General features: G+C 45.2%; 2 protein-coding genes across 4 annotated transcripts in view; one reads left to right on the top strand and one right to left on the bottom strand.

Moving 5' to 3' along the window:
- Positions 1-4,425, top strand: part of XRRA1 (X-ray radiation resistance associated 1) — a 50,796-nt gene extending 46,371 nt beyond the window's left edge. For 2 of the 3 annotated variants that reach the window (XM_043527380.1, XM_037877690.2), the window contains 3 exons: positions 1,454-1,569; positions 2,739-2,844; positions 3,958-4,425. In XM_043527380.1, the coding sequence (XP_043383315.1) occupies positions 1,454-1,569; positions 2,739-2,844; positions 3,958-4,214 (479 nt within the window). In that variant the 3' untranslated portion in view covers positions 4,215-4,425. The remainder of the gene's footprint in view (positions 1-1,453; positions 1,570-2,738; positions 2,845-3,957) is intronic. The other variant, XR_006285518.1, reaches the window with a different exon arrangement.
- A 2,800-nt stretch (positions 4,426-7,225) lies between these two features.
- Positions 7,226-20,969, bottom strand: part of RNF169 (ring finger protein 169) — a 49,981-nt gene continuing 36,237 nt past the window's right edge. The window contains exons 3-6 of the mRNA XM_037889827.1: positions 20,669-20,815; positions 18,921-19,033; positions 17,632-17,731; positions 7,226-14,095 (exon numbers count right to left, since the gene is read on the bottom strand). Coding sequence (XP_037745755.1) covers positions 12,884-14,095; positions 17,632-17,731; positions 18,921-19,033; positions 20,669-20,815 — 1,572 coding nt within the window. The 3' untranslated portion in view covers positions 7,226-12,883. The remainder of the gene's footprint in view (positions 14,096-17,631; positions 17,732-18,920; positions 19,034-20,668; positions 20,816-20,969) is intronic.

The following is a 20,969-nucleotide window of genomic DNA, read 5'->3' as shown; positions in this document are numbered from 1 at the left end:
TAAACTGGTGCCTTCGGAGTTTTCCACAATAAGGGTAACGTTCACCTCTGGGCAGGGGGCCAGTACACGGTCTTTGTGTCACGTAAGTCCCTCTCGGCCCTATGAGGCTGGCCCTGATGCAGGGGTGCATTCTGGGTAAGTGGAGTGAACCAGATCATCCTTTGGCCCGGAATCTTATGCATCTCTTTGCTCTGAAAGGCCGTTTCCTTGGGGTAGTTGGGTACGATTCTGTCTGTCAGCTTCTGAGCCACCCAAGTATGAAAAGACAGCAGTTAGTGCTGGCAGAGCTAGATAGGGCCCTGTGCTGGTGCAGGGTCTGCCCTTTCATACCTCAGTCTGAGACCCTGGCCACGTGGAGCCACTGAAGAACCCATGACCCATTTTGCAAGCAGAGGGGCATTAGCCTCGGTGTCCTGGCTAAATTCCTGCTCCCCAGGTTCCCCTGCGCTTTCAGCTGGCTGGTATCCTCCACTTCCTGTGAAAAATCCTGTTCTCCCCCAGGCTGGGCTGACTGCGGTTCTGATCCATGCAAGTGAAATATTTGTTCATTGCCAACTGCACGCTGAGCTGGGTGTCTGACTGGCATGTCCGAGCTGAAGCCCCTGTCTCAGTTTGCTTGTCATGTGCCAGTGAACAGCGGAAGAAATGGTCTGTATTCTTCCCAGCCCAGCCAGGTCTCCAGTGGCTGTCTTGACCCTGTGCCACACTGCAGGCTACAAAGCAATTGGAGCAATGCTATTTTCTCATTGGCTAGCCAAAGCTGAGATCCAGCTTGCCCTTGGGAATGTTACCCTTGTGAACAATCATTCTCTAGCCTGTGTTGAACCTGGTGTATAGTGTGGATTTTAAATAGGGGCCGAGTCCTACTCCACAATGGGCCGTCTTTTAGTGGTGAATGAGATGTATAGTCCTCCAGTGTCTTGTGTACATAGTTTGTAGATCCATTGGTTAATGGCAGTGTGATGAGGGGGGATTTGATAGCTGCTTTCAACTACCTGAAAGGGGGTTCCAAAGAGGATGGATCTAGACTGTTCTCAGTGGTAGCAGATGACAGAACGAGGAGCAATGGTCTCAAGTTGCAGTGGGGGAGGTTTAGGATGGATATTAGGAAAAACTTTTTCACTAGGAGGGTGGTGAAGCACTGGAATGGGTTACCTAGGGAGGTGGTGGAATCTCCTTCGAGGTTTTTAAGGTCAGGCTTGACAAAGCCCTGGCTGGGATGATTTAGTTGGGGATCGGTCCTGCTTTGAGCAGGGGTTGGACTAGATGACCTCCTGAGGTCCCTTCCAACCCTGATATTCTATGATTCTATGATGAAAGCAGCTAAAGATGATTTCTTATCTGATTAATATGGGAAGACTTTTTGAAGAGGTCTGTAAGTGCTAAGTGTTACTGTAATTGTCAGCTGCAGCAGGGGGTTTCCTCAGACACACCTATTTCCTTTTGTTCCTAGGAATGCAGCAAAACGTCCAGGCTCTGAGGCGTGCTCTGAAACAGCCCCTGGTGTATCGTGATTCGAAGGCGAGGCTCGACAGCGTGCAGAAGCCGTATGTGCCCAGAAAAAAGAAGGTAAAACATTTAGGCTTTGATGGCAGAATAGTTATTTTTGTTCTCTGTCTATATCTGGAACTGGGTCCAAGCCAGAACTTTAGATCCAACCCCTGCCAAACTGGGCTCAGAACTTGGTAATGGACTCGAATGGAAGCCCTAGATCTGAATGTCCCCCAGTCAGATCTGGGTCAGAATTTTGTATCCCTGAGTCATCTCTTATTAAATCCTTCACCTCTTTTCATGTCAGGTTCCAAAGTTTTGGCCCAGTGCTATCAGATTCCTTCTAGTCTAAGCAAGTGGGTCCCATCTCCTGATATGTCGCATGACAGGCTTCCGAGGCTGGTACAATAAGCTTCCCTTATTCCTGAGTGAAGAGTTTCTGTTTAGGGCCCCAGCTATTGCTCATCCTTGCCTTTCATAGAATATCAGGGTTGGAAGGGACCTCAGGAAGTCATCTAGTCCAACCCCCTGCTCAAAGCAGGACCAATCCCCAACTAAATCATCCCAGCCAGGGCTTTGTCAAGCCTGATCTTAAAAACCTCTAAGGAAGGAGATTCCTCCACCCCCCTAGGTAACCCATTCCAGTGCTTCACCACCCTCCTAGTGAAAAAGTTTTTCCTAATAGCCAACCTTTCGTTGGATATTAGGACCATGGCATGCTCCAGACCCCCACCTTGCCATTACACGATCATTCCAAGCTTAATCATGGCGTGTTGCGTGCAGTTTGAATGGGAACTTTTGAGCATGGGCTCACTCCCGCTTAATCTGGTACCTGGGCACAGTTGCCCAAAATGATTGGCAACCGTTGGTCTATGGTTTAGTGAGGAACTGTCCATCTCCAAAATGTTGACAGTAGCCCACCAGGATGGGTCGATGCTATGGAGTAAATTCTTACATTGCAGTAGAATGATGTAAGAGCCACGCTACTCTGTAATTGCACATCACGCAGCATTTTAGGTACAAAGGACAGCTGAGAAACATGGACCTGATGTAGATTGGCACGTCTGAGACACGTCTATGACCAGCTTTGCTCAGGGCAAACTGAGCCGAGCACTTAGAATGGATAGGCCTTGTTTCCAGTGAAAGCGCAGTGCGCCAAACATTGCAGGGCAGGGTAGGAGAATAGTGGAAGATGACCAGGGACATGGACCATCACACCTACTCGTCATTGTCTGCTTTCCTTGTAGATGGGGAAGCCACCTGGCCCTCCATCTCAAAAGACTAAAGCTGAGCTGCTGGAAGAAGTCTTCCTAGCCATGAGAGGCAACATGAACATCACAGAAGTTCCACTAGGTATTTTCCCCTCTGCATTTCTGCTCACTACTGTTCACTTGCATGCAAAGATTGTGATAGGACAGACCTGTGCAAATGTTGGAAACATCTGCATTGTGAAGTATTTGAAATTAAATGTGTGTGGTCCAGTGACTAAGGGCACTAGATTTGGAAGTCAAGTTACCTATGTTCCACCCGTGATTTTTTGACAGTGACTTATGGATGACCTTGGAAATGTCCCTTTTCTGTGCCTCAGTTTCCCCATCCCTCTAGGAGGTGCTGAGTAGCCTGTACAAGTTGGGCAGCAAGCAGCATGTTATAGACTCAGATCCGCAACAACCAGTGCGCGCATGGTCCTCCGTGATGTGAACCAGGAACGAATCATGAACTGGACCCTGCTGCCATCTGTTTCCTCAAACTAAATGGAAAAATGGCTTCCTAAAGTGGAAAAGTACAAAACCAGAGTGTAGCTTCTGGGCTAACAGAGTACCTTCCGCTGCAGGTTAAACAGACCACTAACCAAGTGGAGGCACCGTGTTCAAATTTCCATTCTAAAGTCCGTATCTTCAGGTTTTATAATAGAATAATCCTGAGAACAGGGGCCACAGCATCAAGCCCTGTAACTGACCTTCACCCCACTCCTGTACTGCAATCAGCCCCATTTGACAGAGAAGGGAAACAGAGGCAAAGGGAAGTGACTTGTCCAAAGCCAGACGAGTTGGAGTTGACTCAAGAATGCCAGGGGCCTAATCCAATACCTAGGCCATTTAAACCTCTCTAGCTCCAGAGCAGAACCTTTCATCCCAAACTCTGTTTGTGCTCCCGACGCATCAAAACCTAGCGTGGGAAGAAGCAGTCCCGTTTGGAAGTAGTTTAGTGAGTGAGGTTCTCCAAACAAGGTAGCTGGAGTCCAGCTATCTATGGACTAAACCATTTTACTGTATGGACCCAATCTGTGCAGTCCCGGTTGCCTACAGTAGGAGCTGCGGCTGAGTTCAGAGCATAGGATCTGACCTGACAATGTTTTCTGTATCAGAAGTGGGAGGAAAGCAGTAAAGATCAAAGTCACAGTGAGATTTTAAAAGACCAATTCCAGGGGAAACATAGTGAGATCATGTTTCTGATCTTCCCTAGCATCTGTTCTGCGAAAGAAGAAATCCAACCGGAAGGAGTATCAGGAGGCTCTGAGGTTGATGAAGGAATTCCACAAGAAGTACAAGGCTGCTTTGGCAACTTCCAAGGAGAGTGTGAATATCCCAGAGCCGGGGCAAAGCTCCACTCAGGAAACTTTTGTCAAGATCGAGGAAAGTAAACCAGACTCTCTGCCTCAGGATACGGATTTGGAGAAAAGCTCATCTCGTAAGAGGAGCTTAGTGACATTTGCTTTGTAAACTGGTCTGTGGAGAACAGGAGCTTCCTAACTTTTGCGTTTCTTTCTAGATATATTTTTGAGTTAGTTTTATAACGAGGTTAGTGCGCTTTTCGGAGCGAGGGTTGAAAATGCAGCACAGTGAAAAGGTTTGTGTGTAACATGCCAGGACAATTGTTCTCACTTGAGTCCACATAGTTACAGCTGCAATCAGTGAAATAAACAAATAGCTCCCAAAACACCCGGTCAGTTATTGCCCTGCTGCTGCCACCAGCAAGGCGTCTGCCGCTATAACGTGGTTATTCGGAAGTAAGGAATCCAGCTGGCTAACGTGCTGCTCCAGGTGTGGACGGGGGCGAGTGTAGCAGAACTCCTTTCGTCACCCAGGGTGCAGTGCAGTGTCTGTAGATGGATGACAACAAGGGTGGCTAAAGGCACTCGCCCGACGCCAGCGCGCTTCATAAAGTAGTGAAAACAGAGGGAAGGGCAACAAATGGAGCTGGTTTCACATGTTGCCATACTAACTTCAGCTCATCTTAGCAGAACATTCATTAACCCTGCCTGGTTAAATTTACATGGACGACGAGTTCTCTTCCATACCCCTCACACCTACTCCACATGGATTCCGGACGTAGGAAACTAACGCATTAAAGTACTTGTATTTCTAGCATAGATAAGTAAGGTGAGGATTCCACTCCACGTAACTGAATCATTCTGAGCTAGGAATAGGTAAGAACTCAAGACAAAATATTAAAACATTTTCTAAGCAAAATATACTCCAGCGCATGCATTTTTGCATGTGTTTTATGAGTCACACCTGTAGCATAACCCCGCAATCAGGCACCTGCTTGGTGGTTGTGTATCGCAGAGTGGTGTCTTTCCCAGAGCAGCAGGGGGGCTGGATTTGTGAAACGTGTGAAGCTGATACACTCTTTGTTTCTAAGGCAAGTGCAGTAACTCAGGTGACTGCTGGAAGCTTATCCAGCATTCAGCTTTTAAAACAAGTTACTAACCACTCACTCCTACCCTGCAAGACCAGCTGCTGCTGAGGTCACCTTGCTTGGAGTACAGCAATAGCCCAGAGAGATTTTAAAAAGTTCTACATGGCTCAGAATTGAGTTAGGAAAACAATGTGTGGGCTTAGTCGTATTTAAAATTAAAGCCCCTCCCCTCAACTCCAGAGGTGCGGTGGCAGGGCGAAGGAGCACCATTGTAACACCCGTTGCTACAGCGGCTGCGGAGTTGTTACAGACCCGGTTGCTCTACTCCGTGTGACGGCAGTTTGACTGTCTGAATGGGCTGTGTTCATGTTCGTACTGAAGTACTTTGTGCAGCACTCATCAATGCAAAGACTAATTTTCCTGTAAGAGGCAGATGTTTGACAAACAATCACAGGGCTTGGGGGGAAGTGACCTGGGAGGAATGATTAAAAGAACCAGTGTGGGCCAAATTCAGCCCTGAAGGGATTCCACGGTACTTGGGCTAATTTACCTAAACCAAATCTAAACCGGTGATAATGCTCAGCATGTGCAGTGGGGGAAGATGGTAAACCCCATGGAAGGGGGGAAGATACTATTTTCGCTTGGCAAGCTGAGATGGCAAGAGTGCAGCCAGAGCTGGTGGCCACATTTTAAAGCGGATGTTGAAAAGTTGGAGAGGGCACAGAAGAGCCATTAAAATTGATTTCAGGTGTGGATGTGAGAGACTGAAAGAGCACCACCTGTTTCATTTATCAAAAAGAACGAGAGGGGAACTTAATCAGAGCATATAAACAGAGAGGAGAGCGGCTACTAAGGGCTCTTTTCATTTAGCAGAGAAAGGTGTAACAACTCCCAGTGCAGGGAGGGAGGGAGGGGGGGAAAGAGAGAGAGAGAGAGAGAGAGAGTGAGTGTGTCTAGGCCAGCAGGAGAAAGAAAACATTGGCCCCTTTAAGGATTGCTCCCCTCACCTCCTTGTGGGCTGGGGGGGGGGAGGCACTCTGGTGCTGGCTGGACAGAACATGACTGTTGGCTCCCTCAGTAGCAAGGGAAGGGTTTTGAAGCCTGCCACCATGCCTGGGGGCAGCATTCTGTAGAGATAAACTCCCCCCATGCTTGGGATCAGAGCACCAGGTTTCTGAACTTTACTGGGAGGATGCTAGTTGCCCGTTACAGACGGGATACCTTTCTGGAAGAGATGCTTTAGTCAAATTACAGGGCTCAAGCCAGGGTGAAATTCTGGGGCCTGTGTTAAGCAGGTGGCCAGTCCAGCTGATCTAAAGGTCTCTTCTGGGCTTGGACTCTATGAATCTACACCTTAGCATAGGAAGCGTTCCAATGGTCCAACTCCAAAACCCTCCTCTCCATCTCATTTCTGCAGCCAGGGTTGGCTCCTGTGTGGGACGGCAGCTGGGCATTAGAAGGACCACGGTGGAGCCCATCTTTCATTCTCCTCCCACCTCGCTGAAGTTATCCTTGACTATACAGCAACGGTTCTTGTTCTCAGCTGTATTGCTTCTGGTGACTGTACCCTAGCCCTGCCTCTGCTCCCACTGACTGCAATGGGAGCAGAGGAAGACTATGGCAAATGCCAGCCCTGTGATACGTGGAAGCCCCAAACCCTGGCTGCACTACAAAAACAGCAGTTCAGGTCTCCTGCGGTTAGCAAGGGGAGGGGGCCCTCACCTACCCAGGCAAAACTTTGCGCTGTTTGGACTGATGGTGTCATTGTCTCAGCCCAGTACCAGTCCTACCCTCGGAGCTCTCATCTACCACTTACCACCTGCAGGCCACCCAGCCCCAGCCCGGCCTTTTCTGGCAGCACTGGCCAGATGGTTACTTCGCTACACGAAGAATGTGTTTTATTATGGCAAACTGGAAGTTTCAGCAGCTGTTTTTTTGCATACCATTTATAGAATATCAGGAGGTCATCTAGTCCAACCCCCTGCTCAAAGCAGGACCAATCCCCACCTAGCTGGGGCTGTAACAGGTTAGAAAACACACAGGGACGGACTTGCTCGTTTTCACGTACAGCAACTTCAGGCCAAACAGGTAATTCACTACAAGAACCTTGTTTTATTCTATTTTAACTTCTGCCTTTGTCCTGGGATTAGAGCCCTCTTCGCTGCTGTTAAAATGTACAAGGTATCTGTATGGCTGACACAGGTCTAGTTTGCGAATTTTTTACTCTGCTTGAAATAACAGAAGCCACAGTCCCATAGAACCATGTCCCCACATGTTATTTTACCCACACATTACACACATGCAAGTAAATAAGCTTTCAGCAAACTCCACTGTGTTTTATAATGTGCTGAGGAAGCCACAGTGATTCAGCTGAGACCCTAAATGACCTTTTGTCTTTTACTGCACTGGGTTTTGAACAGCAAGTTGAGGATACACCACAGCACAATAATTTAAAGCATATTGGGAAAAATGTAGCAACATCTATCTTGGTTTTAAACAGTTTGACAGTAAACACCAGAAAACCAGGCATACACATGATCCCATCAGTTAAATGATTTTTTTCTTTGCATAGTGAATAGCTAATTCTCTATCTGTTTGATGCGTCGCAGTGTTTTAAAGATACAGGGAAGAAAAAAGTTTGCATCAAACTCATGTACAACACGGAGAGCGACCGTTCCGGCTTCCGAGCTGCAGTTCAATCAGCGAACCTGGCACAGCTTTGAGCTCATTGTGAAGATCCACCAAAGATCCCCTGGAGCTCGATCAGTGACTTTCTGGACCTTCATGTCCACATGCACAAGTTGAATAAGGACTGGCCTTTAGTTTTCATTTCTCGTCCCCTTTAAAAATCGGTAAGGATGAGTTTGTATGAAATATTTTCCCTTCTCACAGGACAAGCTCCTTACCAACCTTTCACTTGAAAACTATAAGATGGCAAAGAGGTCCGGAAAGTCCAGCAGAGAGCACTGCAGGGCTATCTCCTTGATGCATGGCTAAAGGCCTGGTTTTAAAATCAGTTATAGTCTTTAAGGCTTCTATCTCCCCTTTGCTTTCATTGACAAAAGACAAAGAAGCACTTGTTTAAGCTGTACTTCAAGACTAATCCATACTGCATGTACAATACCATTTGAAGAAAAATACTGACAATATAGGACAGTGTTACACAATCATCTTCTGCACAATCCATTCTTTTGGCACTTTTCCTTCATTTTTTTTTACTGATGTCTGTAGTCACTAACCCCCCACAAAAAGAACCTTAATACATTTTTTTTCCATCTAGAAATCTACATAGAGTCAGAGTTGGTTTAAAGTCTTGTGGCATCTTTGGCAGATTCAGTCATTCACCTACTAAATGAAATCCCTAACCCCACCCCTTCTGGTCACACAGAAGTGCAATAAGCAGTGCAATTACTTCACCAGTAACAGGGCTGCCACAGCTGAGCCCCATTTGATCTTACAGGAGGGCAGTAAGGTGAGAAACTTTCACATTTTGGAAGAATTTGTACATGCCTTCACCTTCACGCAAACTGCAGGGATTAGGTTCAATTCCTTAGAGAATGTGAGATCAGAAAGGAGTAGGATGCAAAACAATTGCCAAAATAGAGATTTTTAATAAAAATCTTTTGTTGTTTTAGTGTCTCCAGACATGTGGAGATCTCTGACTCCATCCATGGTTCTGGTGTCTCCACCAGAGCTGCTGGTTTACTGATACTTCTCACATGGCATTAGTTGCGACAAAGGAAGTGTAAACTGGACCTCTGAATGCATGAGGGGCTGGGAACTTCCGTTGTTTGAAGTGCAGTTGTATACAGCACCCTATTTTTTACCCAAGCTTTTCTAGGAACGAATAAAAGCACTGTTCATGTTAAAGTAGTAAAACATTCCAACAGAGTCATCAACATTCCATCAACTCGAGTCTCCAGCCTCCCAGGCTCAGTGCACACGGAGGTGCACAAACCAGGTGTCTGATCCAAAGCCCAGAGTTAGTGGAAAGACTCCCACTGACTTCACTGGACTTTGGACCAGGCAGTATGGGCCCAATCCTGCTCTCACCGACTTCAAAGGGAGTAGGACTTACCTATTCTAGCAAAGTGGAAACTCTTTCTTGATCTTTAAGCAACTAGATGGAGGATAAAATTATAAATATAAACTAGTTTTCTTTTAAGAAAGGTTGAAATTAATGGACTAAAATCCTACACCATATTTTGTGGACAAATACCCCTTGGAAATATTAAAACCAACCCTGCCACATTATTTAAAGATGCTACTGCATACGAGTAATAATGTCTCATAAAAAAAGTGACAAAGATTTTTAGGATCCACAGATATTCCTCACGAGGATCCCAAAATCAAAGGCCTCCTTAAATAAATACTGATACAATGGACCATACATTGTAAGGGCTTTTCTATTATGGTCCGGATCTGCACCCACTGAATCAACAGGAGCTTTGTATTAATTTCAATGGGATCAGGGCCTTGGATTAATCATGTAACAGTTTGCAGAGTAGGGCCCTTTGTGTGAACGACCCGTAGATAATAAAGTACATAACAGACATTCTAGCCTGGTTCTTTTCTATCAAGCTATGTTAGCTTGAGGAACTGTCATAATTGAGGCAATGGCTCCTGCACTTCCATTGAGACTCAGATTTAAAATAAAAAAAGAAATTAACATGAAATTAACACATAAAACCCAAGTGTTTAAGTGACCTTTAAAAAAACAAACACACAAAAGGACACTGGCCTAGGTGGGTAGGACTCAAAATCTCATTCTCAGGAAAGATACATTCAGCTTGTTAAACCCACATAAAGTGAGTTTCTCAAAAGCTCTTTTGTTTAAAAAAAAAAAAAAGCCAGCAGCCCAGGCCTAGAACAAGACAAGGTAATTGAGTAAGGAAGCCTGTTTCAAGGTATTCACTTGGGTGGTGCGAGGGGGATGTTGAAAGAGACTGTGGGGGGGTGGGGGTGGGGGGAATCAAGAATACTCTTGAATAGTGTAAAAAAACCTTCTGCTCGGAACAAAAATAAAAGAAACTCAGGATTAAAGACTGCTGCTCCATCCTTAATGTACTCTGCTGTTCGTAAGTACTGATGAGACCAAATTTGATCATCAGTAACTCTGACCCATGCAAACCCACTGACTTCAATCACGTCAACGACTCGGCAGTTTCCTTCAAATTCACTGCTGACTTAAGTGAGTGCAATGCAGGTCAAGTCACTGGAGTTGTATCAGCTTAAAATCAGCTGTGCATTTGGCCCAGAAAGGTTGCAAGTGTGTAACTAAGGGCAGAATTTCCTCTCCGAAGAGGATACAATAATACACAACCCATGAGCTACAACAGTTAGGCACAGCAGTCCAGTCTAAGAGAGTGCAGAAAGCCAGCATCAACTTCCTGGCTTCACATATTAGTTTAATAGCCAGTAGTTTTTTGTGTGTTAATACGAGATATATATTATGTCATCATTACTACAAGATTTCTCAAAATGAAAGTGTCGATCTGTTGAAATATAGTATTTAAAATATATAAATTTTATCCATTAAAATATAAGATTTCTTTTTTTTTTTTTTTTTTAAATCCAGTTTAAAGCAGTAAAAAGCTTCAGGGTCCTTGTAGTTATATGAATAGTGGCAAGCCGGAGACAAAACCAATTCCTTCGTTGCCAGGAAGGCAAGCCATTCATCATCATTTAAGATGGAAGGAGAGAGCAAAAGACACGGCAGAAAGAGATGAACAATTAAAATCCTTTTACATCAACCTCATTTGTATGCTGCATTAGCAGAACCTCCCCGCACTCCACAGGTCAGCTGCAAGCTTTGCCAGCTGCGTGTACTGCTGGTTCAGTGTGTTTCAGGTAGCTCTTTAAGATGCCAGTATCACCTAGTATAAGGAGCAACAAGGTATTAAATTGGCAGACTCACGTTTCTGAGGTGGGGGGGGGGGGGGGGATTCCACTGAAAGAACAGAAGATCCATCGTCTAGAAATTCAGGATTCAAGAGTGACATTTCTGAGTCCATTACTGGTGGTAATCAAGAAAATTATTTCACTCAGTAAAACAATTGCGAGGACAGGCCTGAGATGAAAGGGAGAAAAGCAGAGGTTCTTTGGGAAGGAAGCACACCCATTAAACAGTGATCATGGACATTTATCTTACCTAATGCACTGATCTATATTCCGTGTAATTGGTCCGAGAGAGAACGAACACCCTCCATGACACAGACAGACAGACTTCATCGGGCTGCTTAAAACATCAGAGTGATTTGGGCCAGATTGTGGCATAAAGCTCAACAGTGAAAGCCTTATGGGAATTCTCACTTGGAAAGGGCTTCATGTGGTGATTGCTGTTGTGGGGAGGAGAACACGCTCTCCGCTGGATAGGGACCTGGACTAGTCAAGAGTCCTGTTTTCTATTCCCAACTCTACCACTGACCCCGGGCAAGTTGATAGAGTCAAATGACTGGATGCTACTGTCTTTGGAGAGCCCCGTTTGGGAGATCTAGGACCAAGAGTTTGAAAAGTGCTGAGCACCCCCAGCTCCCAATGACTTCAACTGGAATGGGAGGTGTCCAAAATTAGCAGCCGTTTTGAGAATTTTAACCTTTGTGTGCCAGTTTATACATCTCTAAAGTGAAGATAATGGATAATTACTGCTACCAGACACTTTGAAACCTCTGCGTAAATAGTGCAGTAAGCGTATTACTATCACTGCAGTGCACACATTCCCCAACCCAACCGTGGCTGGTTTATACCTAGGGAATGAGCACTACACAGGGCTCCCATGCTGCCAATGTCCAACGGATTCATTTGGGTGGCTCTTTTCCTTACTGATTCTTCTCTTCCTAAAATGTCCAAGATGAGTAAAACCGTGTTGATTGGTTTCACCTTTGTGCCACCCCAAGAGAGTGGGCTGGTAGTATTCACTTTACCTTCTCTTTATAGCTAAGTTTTCTGCGATATTACCAACGTCGATTAACTAGTTTTCAACAATGCATTTTCCGTGAAATCCTTGGTTTGCACGTTTCCTACATTGCATTTGGTCTCATTAAAATAACACCTGATCTACACTGTCTAATGTATTTCATTTTTTTGTGCCCCTGGAAGGTGTTACTGAATCGTATCCACTATTGGTGTATCCATTTGCTCCTTAGTTGCTGGGACAAAAAGGAGAAAGCATGGCTCATAATCTTATAACAGTGGGACCCCTTAATAAAGAGGCTATCACAAACCAGGGAGTTTACATCACTATGGTATAACTTACGATCCATTCACAGTATCTGGCTGCAGCATAAGGGAGAGCGTGAAACAGGCACAGGATTGGGGGTTGGAGAGAAACAGTCTAGATGATTTATGTAAATGTGTTTTCAATCCCTAATTTCTGTCTGACATGATGCAGCAGGCTGGACATTGGATTTACAAGGTCTTTATCATTGGGCTCATATACTCTTGGTATCCCATTGCCTTAGTAAGATGGCCACCACCAGCATTTAACTCAGAAATGTCACCTACTATGTATAAGTACATTTCAGTGTATACATGGGGAGGATCGGCTGTCTTTCAGAGTGATGGACAAAACGGGACAGGTGAATTTTTGTTTTTAGCCTGCAAGGACCCTGGCTTCAGCGTGAACTGGATCTAAAATGTCTTACCATCAAAAAGAAAAAAAAAAAATTGTGGGTGGTTGTATGACAAGAAAATAGCTCCTCCTATAGGGTATTTTGATAAACCTCATGTCCTCTACAAAAGGCAACATTGTTCATAGGTGCTGCTTTGCACCTGTAGTGCTCTTTGACCGCAAGAGATATTGATCCACTCTTGCTTTCCGCCTATCCATTGTCCTGTTTTCACTGTCAAAAATTCGCTGCAGTTGTAAGGCTAGCCTCCTGTCTTCCTCCTCCTGCTGCAGCTTCTGCTCCATCTCCCTCACTAAAGGATCATCTGTGGCCAAGCCCATCTCGCCAGCGGTCTGCCTCAGTCTTTTAACCGAACCATTCTGTTCCAAGTGCTTTGTTTTACAGTGTCTCTTCCGTCCTCGTCTCAGTGAAGGGGGCTGTTCGCCAATCACATTTTCAACAGAATTGCAGGTTCCATTTTGTACGTTGATTAATTCACTATTGTTCAGGTATTTAAGCTGCTTTTTTCCTGCTGTCTTGATAGAAACTCCTAGCATACTGTTCCCTGGCAGCGCTGGGTTGACTCCAATTATTCTTCTGGTCATTATTTTTGCCCCAATGCTAAGACAAGATTTGTCCAGATATGAATTTGTTTTTACTTCAGATACATCTGAAACTTGAGTGTTCAGAGAGGTTCCATTTGATCTTGTATCTAGATCAGAGGAACTGCCATCCACTGTTAAGGCCTGTGAACGGTTTTTCTTGTTACCAGCCCTTTCGAGCTTCACTTCACTGATCGAAGGGAAATAATCTAACTCTGTGTTTGTGTGTGCCGCAGTATCAGGTAGAATTTGATCATTTAAGATTCGCAGCTGCTCTTTACTGGAGTTAGCAATGTCAGGAACCAGAAAGTCCTCTCCGGTCTCTGAAGCCAGAGACGTAAGGGTAGCTTTACAGAGAGTCTTTTTAATCTGGCGCTCCTGAAATATTTGCTCCCATTTTTTCAGGATTCTGGGACTAGCTTCATAGGTGGTTGGTTTCTGCAGGCTTCGGTTCAGGTTCCTTGGAGTAGACTTTATAATCAAAGGACTCAAGACTTTGCCATCGGGAAGCCTCTTGGGAGGAGTGCATGGTGAGCAGACAATAGGTTTGAAATGATTGAGCTCTTCTGAGATACTGTCATTGCTCTCAGGGCTGATGGATCGCTCCGGCTTGTGCAGGATGGAGAGTGACGAAACAGAGTTGGAAACCAGACGCTTTTCTGCTGTCAAATCTGGGGCAGAGAGGCAGCGATTGTTTTGGGTGGATGACAAAACTCCAACGATGGGAGTCGACGCACTGGTCACGGATAAAACCTGTAAAACAAGTCATTGGGATTAGAAAGTTTGTCATTGTAGTGATCTAAAAAGAGGGGCCAGAGTAAGAGTGAAATGGGTGAATCTGCAAGAGAATAGGAAACGCTGCAAATCACTCAAACAACTAACTAGACCATTAGTTCCTAATCTTTCGGGCAACTGTACCTGTTTATCAGGCCACGATGTCTGCTGTACCAGCCAGCAGTCTCAGCCACCTTCTTCCTCTTGGGCCAGCAACTTCCTTATCCCACCACGTCAATAATGAGCATTAAGTCCAGCCTTGGGGCTAGGCCCTGCAGTCCTGCTTGCCTTCCATTCAACTGTGCACTGTCTAATCTGGAATGCAGCCTGGGGTGCTCCAGATCCTGCAGCAAGTCAGACTAAGCGACTGTGGCTGGTTTGAGCACATTGAATGGCCCACAGGTAACAAGGGAGCACCAGAATCCAGCACAGCCTGGGTCCCAAATTCATCCTTAGCATGAGGGCTGTGCTTGGGACATCAAAGGAATGGAGAGTAGCTAGCCAGAGTGGTGGCAAAAGCTCGACGCACAGGAACAAAGAGGTTGATAACCATGGAACTAGACTAACTCAAAGAAAATTTACCAAGGGTCGTGATGGATTCTCCATCGCTGGCAATTTTTAAATCACGGTTGGATGTTTTTCTAAATGATCTGCTCTAGGGATTTTTTTTTTTTTTGGGGGGGGGGGGGGGGGTTCTGTGTTATATAGGGGATCAGACTAGATGATCATAATGGTCCCTTCCGGCCTTGCAATCTATGAAGCTGCGACATGCCTAGTAGCAGCATGACTGTACTGCCAGGGGCACGCTGTTTACAGCGAGTAAACTCAGACATTTTCTTGCCATCAACTGATGGCTAAGAAATGGCTGATCCAGGCTTTAACACGCTCTTACTGCAACAAGCAAAGAGAAAAGGCTGCCAGAGGACACTGAATAGGGTCAGGTAAACAAATCTCCTGTGCATTATTGGCACACAAAGCGTGGTTTCCAGTTTGCTAGTGATTAAACAACAAGGGAGCTGGCAGCAGAGACTCCTTAAGAGCAGCACGGCCAGCCATGTTCAACGACATTTCTAACACTGTCACATTTAGGAGCGTGAGGGCATACAGCTACAAATAACACAGAGTAAAAATTACATATACACAAATGCAAATGAGTTTTCCTTTTCAAAGTCAAGGTGATTTTATATGGTGGCTAGCCCCGGCTCTGGAATGGCTTTTCTTTGTTCAGTTTAGAGAGGTGATTTTAACAAGCTTATGCCTCTGGAGTTAATACAGGTTGTGGAACATCCTTTTCGTGGAGCACTTGTTCTCTGGGCAGGTCCACTCACAGTCTACGTTAAAAAAAGATCTGGGAGGTGGGAAGACAGATTACTTTTACAGTGCCTCATTCTGGACTTGATCCAACTCCCATCAATTTCAGTGTGAGTTAGATTAGGTCAGGGATTCTCAAACTTTCTTGCACCACGACCCCCCTTCTCACAACAAAAATTACTACATGACTCCAGGAGGGGGAACTGAAGCCTGAGCCCACCCAAGCCCTGCCGCCCTGGGTGGAGGGGCCAAAGCCTTAGCGCCCCTGCCCCAGGTGGGGTGGAGGTGGGGAAGAGGGCAAAGCCGAAGGGCAAGGGCTTCAGACCCAGGCAAGGGCCTGTAACATGAGCCCTGCCACCCGGGGCTGAAGCCCTCAGGCTTTGGTTTCAGCCCCGGGCCCTGGCAAGTCTAATGCCAGCCCTGGTGACCCCATTAAAACGGGATCATGACCCACTTTGGGGTCCCGATCCATAGTTTGAGAACCACTAGAAAGAGGGTCCTTTTTTAGGAGCATGGCCCATGACTGTCACCTCAGGGAGGTCCACAGTACTTTGTCACCAAGACTATTTATGTCACCTGAGCAGGACCTATGAGGATCTCCCCATCTTGCAAGCAGGGTTCCCCACCAAATGGCTATCCCAAGGGTTCCTTCTGCTTCCGACAGTGACTGGATGCTTAGCATGATTTCCCCCCCGCCACTTGTGGAATGAAGATGAAGCAAAAGCTGAAGAGAAGGGGATTTGGTGCAAAAAGTGGACAGTCCTAGTAAAGGAGACAGATGCAGGCAGAAGAGGGATGGTTCCTTATTCCTTCTTGAAAGAAGTGAAGTTCTGGGGAGAATGAGGTCATGAAGATCTCTCGCTGGACAGGGAGATGTGGAGGAAGAGTGGAGCTTCCCTCTAGTGACTGGAGGTGAAGGCTCTGATGGATGTAAGGTGCAGTGGGAGGGAGAAAGGCTCTGGAGCAAGGGCTCAGCCAATGGCTGCAGGGGACACCCCATCTCCATGCAGGAAGACTCAGCAGAGAGTGGAAGGAAGGAGGAGAAGGGCCATAGGTTTCATAAGAAGCCCCTGCCACTGAAGCCCTTTGAAGCATACTACATCCCCCACATCTCCTACCTGGACCGGGCTGGGCCTTCTGGAGTGGACATGAGGCACCTGATACTTGCTGTGACTGGACTAAATAATACTGACTGAATCCACTGTGCTGCTGCCAGGCACCAGGAGCCTGCAGGCCAGAGAGGCAGAAAATGGCCGAGTACGTGGAGATTAGTAGCGGAGTAAAAGCACAGATAATGATATCAAATTGCTGCTGCTGGGGAGATCAAATCCTGAGGCTGATGGTGCTACAAAGGCCTTAGAGTCTCAGAAATGGTGCAAAGGAAGAAGTCTGCCAGACGCGCAACAGCAGCCCAGTAATTAGGCTGGAACAGCAGACAGACATTTGCCTGAGCAAATCATGGGTTGGATTTTCAGAGGTGCTTAGTAGCCACAACTCTTACTGAAGTCCATCCATGCCATAGGCACTCAGCACCTCTGGAAATCAGGCCTCCTGTTCTCCCTCCGCTGGGCCTGTAGCACCAGTTCATTCACAAACAGAGCCCCATTGACGTCAGCAAGAGCAAGACTAGACCAACTGTTCCTAGAGAGGCGATGTTAATCAGTGACGGTGGACGAGGAAGGAGACAGAGACCAGGTCAACAATGATCATTTCTGCTCCATTTTAAAAATGATCTGCAAGGGGTGCGGGGCAGGGGCGGGGAGATAGAATAACTTTTTGCTAAAATGCAGAGGTTAAAGTAGTTTGGGGGTGGGATGGAGACAGTTGTTTTTCAAGCTTGTGAGAGAGCTATTTTTTAAACCACCAGTGAATCAGGTTTGAAAAGAAATCTGATTTACAAAAAAGGAAGTGGAGTACCCTTCGAATTCCCTGTTATCACATGATGCTAGCAAAAAAGTGTGGGTGCTGTCCATTTTTCTGTTCAATTACTTCCAACCTGGACTGGCAGTCAGCTCCTGCTGTAAATCGTAAGGGACTGATTAGCCATACGGATTTAACATCAAACCTCTGCTGACACAATTTTTTTGACCGATAGATAGATGGTCTCCAAGTAACTGTCACTGTATAGCCTTCAACAACATTTCTATGAAACGTACAAACTTCTCCCTCACTGGATTTAATATATTTCCAAAAACATCTGGTACCTTTGTTCTGTTGGCTGGGGCTGATCTCTGCCTGCTCTTTGATCGATCTTGAATGGTGTCATTGCAACTCTGACTCCTTTCCAATTTGGAGGTTAGGTTCCTAAAAATCAGGAATGTGTAAAACATTAGACTGTGTATTAATTTAAAAACAGCACATTTCATGGCACCATCAAGATGGGCACATAGCACATTCAGCTTATGTGCACCAGGTACCTGTGTCATGCAGGAGGTAGGGGTAGCCACTAAGACAGAATCTAGCTTGCACAGGATACCTCCCAACTACCAGAGCAGGAGGAACTTGGAGGGAGATTATGACTGATCTGTTTCCTGGGCCACTGCAATAACACATTGCTCTACACCCAGAACTTATGCAAAGCCACAATTTAGCCCTGAATAAATGCATGACATTACAGAAACCCTTGTCCTGTCCTACCCAATCGCCCTCGCTTGTTACACTTGATGCAACCAATGAGAGTAAAGTTATATAAGCAGCTCCTTGGAGTTGGGGCCAGCTCTTGGCATTTGTGCCCTGTCCCTTTTGAGAACCGTATAAACAAACATTTTTACATATAAACCTACCATGTAGATCTTTATAAACTACAGAAACTGTAAATGTAATGAATTTTACAATACATCCTTCAAAGGACACATACCCTATGCATTATTCCTCAATTCTATGGCAACCGTGGGACAAATGGGTCCTATTCTCGATCAAAGGTTTAGAAAAACTAGCCTATGAGAAAAGGTTAAAAAAACTGGTCACGTTTCATCTTGAGAAAAACAGGCTGAGGGGTGACCCAATGTCTACAAATACATTAAGGGCCATTATAAAGAGGATGGTGATTGTTCTCACGTCCACTGAAGACAGAACAAGAAGCAATGGGCTTAATCTGCTGCATGGCGGCTTTAGATATCAACTAGAGTTAATAGTTAAGCACTGGAACAGGCTTCCAAGGGAGGTTTGGAATCCCCGTCAGAGGTTTTTAGAAGAGGTTGGACAAACTCCTGTCAGGGATGGTCTAGGTTTACTTGGTCCTGCCTCAGCACAGGGGGCTGGACTCGATGACCTCTTGAGGTCCCTTCCAGCCCTACATTTCTATGGATTCTATGATTGTATTTGATCAGTTATTCAATACTACATTTTCTAAAACAGCAATAACTTATTTTGGGCTGTGGTGACTGTTTGAATTAGATTTAAGTACTTCAGGGATGTTTAGAACAAAAATATGAAAGGAGTAATATTTATGTTCGTAACGGACAGCCAGTGTGAACTAAAGTCTGTTTCTTACCCTGTCAGGAAGGCAAAAGAATAGGTGCTGCCTTTGGAGACAAAAGCCGACCGATGTGTGTGTTTGCTCAGGAATGGTTCTTCGTTCTCTGAATCCGAGAGGCGTTCAGGAAACTGAAGTTAATAAAGGAAGAATCAGCCGGCATACACAAAAAAGTCACTCAGGAAATAGTTATTCCTCGGGAAAATGCTTTGAGTCTCCAAAAGTGGCGACATTTGAAGTATGTAAAGAACAGAATGCGAGTGCCAGCTAGTGTATAGTGTCATAGATCTATTGACTTCCCTTAAGCTAGAGCAATTTATGTCAGCTGAAGATCTGGCCCAACGTTTTTGCCACTTGGAAAAAAAGTGAACTTATATGTGCAGTTGTGGTTCGGTGATGAACATTTCATTATCAAATGCTACAGGACTCAGAGCCCAAAGTAAGACACCCAGCAAACAATATTAAGAGAGCAACAGTTTGATATCAGCGTAACCTTTATCAACCATAAACTATTCTATGGTACTTTCCACACAGTCTATGACTGATATGGGCAAGAGCCAAAGCTAAACAAGAAGTTACTCTTTTACCATGCTGCCATATATTCCCCTGATGACTCATATTATATACATTTGTAGATGTCTGTTTCTACAAGTCTGAACGTGTGTGAGAAAGAGGATACATGCAATGGTATGGTTTGCTATACAGGTTTTATCACCACAGTGTTTGAAACGGCCACATTACTCATAAGTGAGGAAGCCAGAAGCGAGTTAAACAGGTCACTCCAAATGGGAGCCAATAAAACCTTCTTGTGGCACCTTAGAGACGAACCAATTTATTTGAGCATAAGCTTTCGTGAGCTACAGCTCACTTCATCAGATGCATAAAAGTGGAAAATGCAGTGAGGATATTTTTATACACACAGACCATGAAAAAAAATGGGTGTTTATCACTTCAAAAGGTTTTCTCTCCCCCCACCCCACTCTCCTGCTGGTAATAGCTTATGTATCTGATGAAGTGAGCTGTAGCTCACGAAAGCTTATGCTCAAATAAATTGGTTCGTCTAAGGTGCCACAAGTACTCCTTTTCTTTTTGCGAATACAGACTAACACGGCTGCTACTCTGAAATAAAACCTTCATTCCACATAATCCTGTATTCCGAAAATGTCACATGTCTGACAGATAAATGATTTTAGGAATGTTTTCAAAATGTTACTGGGACTATCATTTGTATTCCTTCCCCCTAGAGCCAGGTGCCTTAGTCACTATGGAATCCAAACGTACAATGCATAGAAGAGTTATTCAAACCTCAAAAAGATGACCTAAGGTAGGTTTCCTATAGCTAAAAATACCAAAACTGTACAGTCTGGTATCTCAGGTCCTTCTAGAGCTAGAAGGAAATCAAACAAGTTCTATTGGGAAGCTACAGCTTCATAAGAATGGCTATACTGGGTCAGACCAAAGGTCCACCTAGCCCAGTATCCTGTCTTCCGACAGTGGCCAATGCCAGGTGCTTCAGAGGGAATGAACAGAACAGGTAATCACCAACTGATCCACCCCCTATCACCCATTCCCAGCTTCAGGCGAACAGGCTAAGGACACTATCCCTTCAATGACATACATCCCCTAGTTTCAGTTGTGCAGGAGTCGGAGACATCAGATCATTTTTTACGTGTAGAAAAGTGATTACTGGTCCAGGACTGAATCCTGTCAGTCTTGGGTAGGTTTAATGCTATATCTGGGGTGGGAACAGTGTCGTATTTACTTACACATTCTTGATGCGTTTTAAGCATTAGTGGTTCATCTTTTTTTTGCTGTTCTTCCATTTTTCTTTTTCCCACTTCCATGTCTTCTAGAATTAGCTTGTGGATCAGATCCTCAGATGTTTTTTCCTCTTGTAATTTTTCTCCCCGCAACTAGCAATAAAATAACAAAGGAGATAACATAACATACTTGAAATTGCCTGTATTAACAGCCTATGTATTTATTGAATTAAACATGGAACTGGGAGCCACAAAATCCTGTATTCCAATCCTCGTTTCTTACAATGGTTCACCGTAGGAAAGTTCC

This window comes from Chelonia mydas, chromosome 1 (assembly GCF_015237465.2).
Source record: "Chelonia mydas isolate rCheMyd1 chromosome 1, rCheMyd1.pri.v2, whole genome shotgun sequence".
Classification (NCBI taxonomy): domain Eukaryota; kingdom Metazoa; phylum Chordata; order Testudines; family Cheloniidae; genus Chelonia; species Chelonia mydas.
The sequence above is the reverse complement of the archived record's forward strand: the minus strand, read 5'-3'. Positions and strand labels throughout refer to the sequence as shown.